General features: G+C 30.1%; 1 protein-coding gene across 2 annotated transcripts in view; it reads right to left on the reverse strand.

Moving 5' to 3' along the window:
• The window catches only part of LOC130671252 (uncharacterized), a 199,089-nt gene extending 192,636 nt beyond the window's left edge, over nt 1-6,453 (reverse strand). Inside the window, exon 1 of one of the 2 annotated variants that reach the window (XM_057475028.1) lies at nt 5,241-6,453. In XM_057475028.1, coding sequence (XP_057331011.1) covers nt 5,241-5,509 — 269 coding nt within the window. In that variant the 5' untranslated portion in view covers nt 5,510-6,453. The remainder of the gene's footprint in view (nt 1-5,240) is intronic. The other variant, XM_057475030.1, reaches the window with a different exon arrangement.
• Nucleotides 6,454-8,950: the final 2,497 nt, after the last annotated feature.

The following is an 8,950-nucleotide window of genomic DNA, read 5'->3' on the forward strand; positions in this document are numbered from 1 at the left end:
GCAAAAATTTCCTTTAATTTTTCTTAAAATATCCATCAACTTCGGACTTTTCTGTTTTTGACGACGATTTGCATACAACTTGCTAAACAATTAGACGTCAATTCACCACCCGAATTAAAATGCAAATTCACTTCAAAAGTTGACTAGAAAAAATTTTTCGTAAATTTTTAGGCAAATTTTTACATCAATTTATTGTTAATTTGACTCGAAAAATTGTATAGCATTTTTTTACCGTAGAATTGTAGACAATTTTATGTATAAATTTGCTTACCTTCTGAAATGGTAGAAACAAACATAATTGACTTTTTTTTTATCGTAAAAATTTACCTTCAAATTGAGGAAAAATTAACCGCAAATTTTTTTTCTAACTTTTGCTGTCAAATTGTCGACAAATTCAGGCAGCGAATATCAGGCAATTTTAATATCAAATTACTGGTAATTTCAAGCTAACGTGGCTATTAGGGTATGCATAAGGATATACATATACATATATATATTCTAATAGCCACTTTAGCTTGGGGACTGACAGTTATTTGACAATTGAAATTACCGAAATTTGCTGCCCAAATACGCCGACAATTTGAAAGCAAAAGTTGGAAAAATCAACTTAATGTCATTGTCTGACGGTAACACTTGTAGTCAAGTTGAATACAAGTTACAGGCAATTTACTGTCATTTTAACCGTAACTTTGCTCTCCAACATTTTCCTTTAAGTTGGCTTCAGAATATGGCAGTGGCTTGAAGTTCACTTGCGGTTATGGTGGCTATCAGGGTACTTCCCTAATAACCACTTTAGTTTGAAATTAACAGTAATTTGACATTGAAATTTCCTGAATTTGCTGACATTTTGACAGCAAAAAATGAAAAGAAAAATTTGCGGTTCATTTTTCCTCAATTTAAAGATTAATTTTTACTACAAAAAAAAAAAATCTGTAATGTTCGTTCTTACCATTGCTAAAGATAAGCGAATTTATACGTAAAAATTAATTAATCAGGTTATGATACTTCCCTATTCAAAAATTCCCTTAGAATCCACTCAACTGCGACAAAAACCGCATAGAATCCTATAGACTGTATTGGTTTCTATGCGGTTTTTGTCGCAGTTGAGTGGATTCTATGGGAATTTTTGGATAGGGTTAGCAGTACAAAATTACTACAAATGTTAACAAACAATGTTATTGTTTCTACAAGATAATACTATAAACAATATAGGCTCACTTGTTTTAAATTATAAATCGATTTCTAATAGTGTATATCAAAATCATTAACAATCAACATGACAAAAAAAAGACAAATCCTACCAAAAACAGATTCTCTGTATAAAATCACGCCAAGTACACGTTTGAAATTTTTTACAATTAAGAAAAGATTCTTTTTACAAAAAAAATAAATCAAATCGTAAAAATACCAAGTACCTAATATCATTCGGAATCATGAAAAACATTTTCATAGAATTGAAAAAAAAATTGAAAAAAAAATTTCAATGTACTTGGTGTGCCTATAAACTGGAAAAAAAAAAAAGTTCAATTTTATTAGAAAATAATTTATATGCGAAATCAATTCTCGAAATTAATTTTGCTTGAATAAATTTAGTAATGCACACCAAGTACATTGAAATTTTTTTTTTCAATTCTATGAAAATGTTTTTCATGATTCCGAATTATATTAGGTACTTGGTATTTTTTCGATTTGATTTATTTTTTTTGTAAAAAGAATCTTTTCTTAATTGTAAAAAATTTTAAACGTGTACTTGGCGCGATTTTATACAAAGAATCTGTTTCTGGTAGGATTACAATATACTCTGTAATTCTACGATAGAGTTTGTAAAAGAAAAATGAGGATTGTAAGATTTCAATGATTTTATTGTTTTAATAATTACAATATTTTGCTGTAATTTCACTAACATTTGTAAAAAATCGAAGTACAAATATCTTTTGTAAATTTTAATCGCTTTTGATTTAAAATCAACGTCCTGTTTTGTAAAATGAAAATTTGTGTACGGTTTATACACAAAAATAGTAAAATTACAACTCATTTTAATAGTCGTCCTAACGCATCATGGAAAATTACTCAAATTGTGTTATAGTTCTTGTATTGGAATACGTTGATTTGTATTTTTACCACACCATTGCTTTGTAAAAATATTGTAATTTTACAAAAATTTTTAACAGTGTAACAGATCACTCATATATTTTAACCTTATACATTATAATAAACAACAAAGTCACACCTGGGCACCGCATTACTATTAGAAACAATAAAAAGTATTGATAATTTGATTAAATTTTAACATTTTTTTTTTCCGTGTACATACAAAGATAGTAAAACACCAACTCATCTGAGTAGGTTTCCTAACATGTTTTGGTAAATTACTCGAATTGTATTGTATATTGTATTGACAACACACTGATATGTAATTTTACTCATATTTTGTTCTGTAAAATATTTGTAATTTTACAAAAATTTTTAACAGTATCTTTGAAACGATTTGACTTACGAAAATCTTTGTTCAGTCCTTTTTTATAGTGCGTTTAATTTTCTGAAAGAACATATCTTCATCAATCTTATTCAGCGATTCGTTGTCAAGTTACAACGTTTCAAAGTTGGAAAAGGTTTCTTTCTTTGTTTTTCCTATGTTTTCCCTTTAAATATTAATATTAAGGGCTCATCTTCTAACAGGGTCCTTGTCTAGGGATAATCTATCGATTTTTCAATGTTGTTCGAGAAAAAAAAAATCTGGGCATCGATTGGCCCTGCAGGCCAGCCCCTAAACTTCCCACTGTTTTCGAGCTCTTAGGGCTCGAAAATATTAGTATGAATGCATTTTCGAGCTCTTCGAGCTTTGTTTCCCTTTTTATGAGCTTTTCAAGCTCAAAAGGGTTACGTTTTATGTGAAAGTTAAAAAATTTTGAATCTAAAATAATTAATGAATGAGCGTTTTTTATATTTGTTCACAATTATGTTCAATATTTAGCTCAAAAACAAGTATTCACGTGATACATTGTATCTATATTGTGTAAGTATATCGTTATACGAGCAAACATGACGATTTTTAGGCAGTCACTTCCAATGACTTGTATAAAGATGAACATATTAGTTTTGAGGATTTTATTCAGTAATTATGATGTTATTCAATGAAAAAAAGCAGATAATGATTTAATATTTATTATCCCGTTGACGATATCTCTCGAATGGGTTACCTGATTGGGACGTTCTTGGTAGCAATCGAATGCTTTTATCGAGTTCTAGAGCTAATTAGATTTTGGAATTGATCGATTCGATAGTTTCCGAAATATTCACGAAAAACGAAAAAAAGATTTTTTCCATTCTTTCGTCGACGATATCTCTTGAACGGATTATCCGATGGATACGGTTGAGGTGGCAATCGGCGCGTTTTATTGAGGTTTAGAGCTGATAAAATTTTTTTGATAAGATATTTCTTAAATATCTCAGAGTATATTTGACTAAGTGATCTAAAATTTTCTGGAAATCTAAGTTCAGAAGGTATCTTTCGGATGCCGCAAGAACCATCTAAATCGGTTCATTCATCAAAAGGATATGAGAGGTTTACATCCACACACACACACACACACACACACACACACACACACACACACACACACACACACACACACACACACACACACACACACACACACACACACACACACACACACACACACACACACACGCACACGCACACACACACACACACACACACACACACACATACATACATACATACATACATACATACAAACACACATACATACAGATATCGCTGTGAAAATGTCGGAATAGCATCCTAGCACCTTCAAACGTCGACATATGATGAAAACCCGATTTTTGAAAATCGGGGTAAAACCAATAAATTCCCGAATTTTTTGAAAATCGATGATTTTCTCAGCGGGAAGTTAAAAACGTCGACGTTTTTTAAATACTCTACTGTGGAAACCTGGATTCCCATTTTGACATGGTGCAGATTGCCATAGGAAATCGAGGTAAAAATCCCCATGAGATTCCATACGTTTCCCATATGGATTTGGCATAGTGTGGATTCCAATAAGAACCCATATGTGAGAGTCTATATCGGGATCTATGCTTGAATACTATACAAACAACCATGTGGGAATCCATCTGAAAATGCCATGTGGGAACTCGCATAGAAATCAAGGCTGCATTCCCATATGGATTTTTTTGATAAGCCTCCCGAGAAAACATCAGCATGGATGATCAAGCATGATTATGCATGATTCAGGCAAGACTAAGCATTGTCAAGCATGGATTATAAACGATCAAGCATTAAAAATAATTTAATGGATATCCATGATTAAATACTGCGTATAATCACATGTTTTTGATGAAAAACTATAAATAATTAAACATTTATTTTTATTTTGACGATAGTAGTTAAAATTATCATTTTTTAAATCGATAATTAAAATATATTCAAGTTATAATATTTGGTTTAATTAATAACTAAAATTAATCTTTGTTTTCCAAAAAATAATTTAAACGAATTTAATTAAAATTTTTTTTTCGAATCAATTAAGAAATCGAATTACTAAATTCTTGCCAAATTGATAATGAAACTCAATATAATTGCTTTTTTTCAATTAATAATTGAGATTAATGTAATTGTTAAATATGCTTGTAGTTGATAACCAAATCGACACTGCATTCAAATAATTTTTTATTTTTCACAACCTTAAGTTTTCAAAAGATGTTAAGAATCGTCGTAAACTGAATGAGATAAGTCAGCCTAGTGGACGGCTGACGTGCTTCGTAACATGACGGTCGTGGATCTGAGACCCGTCGCGGGTAAAATTTAGAAAGTACTTTTCAACCAGTACACATCAACTACACAATAATAATAATAACAAAATAAGTTAATTTAACATTGAATTATCATTATTTTTATTTTTTTTTAATAATTTGAGGGATCGTGTTCACTCAGGCCTGATCATACTTGCATATTGGCCACCTATGAGCATGCGTGATCATGCATGCTCGTGGCTTGTCAATATTCAGGTATGATCATGCATGATCAGGTCTGATGATTTTTTCCCGGGTAAAACTTAAAATCAACTACTTATCTTTCGACAAGTATTTTCCTATAGTTTTGCTAAATATCGATTCTTATTCGTGCAGCCTTATGTTTTTGGTACTTATCATATATTTGATATTTCCAGCGGCTTAACTATTAAGAATATTTAATTGATGTAAAAAATGAAACGTACGTTCTTAGATAGGATTCTCGTACACACATCTCACGATCACTGCTATAAATACTTTCGCCGTCACTACTATTGCCATCGATAGAATATCGCTCACTACAATCTGAACTTCCTGTACTTCCTGATGGAATTTGAGGAATTGTGGTTGGAAAAACAGCTAATGCCTCTGATCTCTGATGTTTTGATAATGATTGAATGATTGGGCCACTCAGAAATGGGTGAGCATCATATATATAGCGGTGATTAATAATATCCAACTCCAAATTTTCCATCGAAAATATAACGTTTTAATTTTTTGATTTAATATTTAATTACTCTAGTACATTGTTGTTTTTAGTAGGATATAAGAAGACAAATATAAATACAAATCGAATCACTCTTCGATATTGATAACACAAAATACTCGATATATATAAGGAGATTATCAACAGTGATATAAAAAATAATAAAACCACATAAACTTCTTTATGATTTGCTTGGAAACGGCTTTAACCTTCTAAGGAATTTAAGTGTCAATCATGTTAGTTCATGTCTGAATGGATTTTGTTGAACCAAGGCACGTGTTGTAAATTCTGACACGTGAGATTCCTCAGTATACACGTGCCTAGCACACTTACACGTTTATTTAACATTTCACAGTTTATTGTACAACACATGACAATCATTCATTTCTATATTTTACATATCTTCTCGGAACTTATAATGGATTAATTCTATTCAATTATCCGACATGAGAACAGATTTTCGATTTGATCTGCATCAGTTATTTTCATTTAGTTCTAAAGTTTATAATTGACTTAGTTAATACAAGTGATTAACTAAAACCCCACTATCATGCAACTATCAAAATTGAAATTTTTAATTTTAAACACAAGTATTGTTAATTCAATTCTATACATAAGAAAAAAAAATGTAAAAAATGTACTTTCGAACTACTAATAATGTTAGTGTTACAATAAACACTCGATTAATGTTTGAGTTTGTGCATCACCGATATCTATAGACGTTAAGTTTCCATAGAATATGACTTGATGGAGAGAGCTTCGCTAGGGGTTGACATGGAGTGCTCAAGAGTCAACGCTATTCGTCCAATAGAAGGTTGAAATAGGCGGTATACATTCGTTGCTAGGGCAGAGTTCCCGCCTTTTCATTGATCGAAAGGAATGCTTTTAATTTTCACAAGTTTTTCAGTCAAATCTAGGAAGCACGGTATCATGACTATTCTTAATGGGCTTTAAAAATAGATTTTTTGTTTTTTTATTGCTAATTGAGATTACAGAATGGGTTCAAAATCATTATTGGTTACTAATGTGTAAGGTTATAATAATATGGAAAATATTGATTTGTTATCTATAACATGAAATCTGATAAATATAACTATTTGTTTGAATAAGTGTTTATAATTCTATTCTGAAAATTATAAATCAAATAAGTATATAACTTATTATTCAATACAAAATTAAACTTTCAGAAATCATTATCACACAATGTTGGATTAATTACTCATTATACTTAAAGATATCATTGCAAAGGAACACTGAAAAAAAAGAAATATTTGTCCCAAATAAATCAATTTATTTGTGGCTTTTTTTTAAATTTTTCTTAATGACAAATAAATATATTTGGTACAACAAAATATAACAGTTGATTCAAATAATTTTATAATTTGATGGAAATATATAATTTATTTGTGATAAGTAATTGATATATTTGTGTTAAAGATATTAAATTTGTGACAAATAACCTAAAATTTGGCGATACTACTAATATATTTGAAGCCCTTATTTATTTGTAGCAATTGGATCATTTCTTTACCACAAATAAGTCACTTATTTCACGCAATTGAACTACTTAAATATATTATATCTTTCTCACAATTAAATATTTATTTGACCATATCCCAATATACGATATCTTTGGCTCAAATAAATCTTACTAGGCTCGAATAAATCTTTTTTTCAGTGCATATTTATAATTGAAATTGATTAACTTTTTTTTTAACACTTAGATTTACTTCTATGATTGAATAAAAACCAGAATTTTCAAAATATATATAAAAGATATTTTGAATTGCTGATGGTTCAAATCAAAATATAACACAACACTAATAATTAATTAAAATTAGCACATTGTCACTGCCATTATCCATTACACCTGTAACGGGTAATTAATTTTTTTAACATTATCCATTCCATATATAATGAAAAATATAATTTTTTTATATTAGCCATTACAAATAATGCCGGTGATGTATTTTATTTTTTTATATTACCCATAACGTATGTGGTGGTTAGTATTTGGATATTAAAGATAAACAGTTGAAAACCTTTCATCATTCCGTTAAAGAAACCCCAGATCGAAATAAGAATGGTGATCTTTGAAAATTTCAGTCTGTTAATTCAAGGGGTGGATGTCAAAATCCCACACAGCCAAAATTCCACAGAGCCGAAATCCCACATCGCCGAAATCCCACATTATTTTAATCTCGTGAAAACGAAAATAGAGTTGGATTTTTATGCCAACAACATCTATTAGTGAAAAAAAAACAAGAAAAAATGAAAAACCTATTTTTAGATAATGACAATATTATTATTTTGTCAAACTGATTATACGGTAAATGGCAAAACGTTAAGCAGTAAATATGAGTAGAAACTTGAGTCCGTTTTGAATAAGCTAAATGAAAATAATTTTTAACTTTAATAAAATAAAATGACAGCATAGTTATTGAAGAGCCATGGGTTAAAATTTTCAATAAAAGAAAATTCATATTTATGTTTTATTCCTATTTGAATAAGATTTTTAACTTCCTGCTAAGAAAATCGACGATTTTCGGAAAATTGAGAAGTTATTGTTTTCACCCCTATTTTCGAAAGTCGAGTTTTCATTAGATGTCGACGTTTTGAGGTCCTAGGAAGCTATTCTGACTACTTTCAGATTGATGTCCGAGTGTATGTATGTGTGTGTGTTTGTGTGTAAACTCTTTGTAACTTTTTGACTAATGAATCGATTTGGATGGTTGAGGTGGCAATCGAAAGAGCTTGTTGGCCCTCAACTTTCCTGAAAATTTCAGATCATTTGATCAAGCAGACTCGAAAATATTGGCGAATTACGAAAAAAAAAAAGTGTGTGTGTCAGCTTCGACGCACGATTGGAGTTTACTCCTTCATATCGACTGTTCAAATAGGCAGAGAATTAAGGGCTTACAAGTCTAAGAAAAAGATTAATACCATATCAAATGGTAAATAAACGAATCAATGAAAATACCTAAATAATGTATTTTTATTCTATTTTAGTCTAGTCGAGAAGTTAAGTTCCTGCGAAAAATCGTAACAGGTCTCCTAAAAATATAGTTGATAGCTTAAACGATCTGGAATAGTGTCTAGAAAAAGACGTTTTTTGGATTTTTTTTGGAAAAATAAAATTACAATTGTTATGAACAAAAAACCGTTAAAAAAACTAGCCGTCCAGCTTTTTTGGCAAAATCTCAAAAAGTATAAGTGATAGCTCAAATGTTAGAAGAGTTTCTGAAAGAGCAGAAAATTGTAGTGAAAAAGTTTTTGACTCCCCGAATGGTAGTTCCAATATTTATAATTTTAATTCAACGTGAAAAATTAGATTTTGCGCGGCAGTTCCGGCGTGCGCGCGCCGCCACTCTAGTGAGCGCAGTTTTTAAATAATTTTTTGGAGTTTACTCCTTAAGAATCGATTTTCAT

This window comes from Microplitis mediator, chromosome 7 (assembly GCF_029852145.1).
Source record: "Microplitis mediator isolate UGA2020A chromosome 7, iyMicMedi2.1, whole genome shotgun sequence".
NCBI lineage: Eukaryota > Metazoa > Arthropoda > Insecta > Hymenoptera > Braconidae > Microplitis > Microplitis mediator.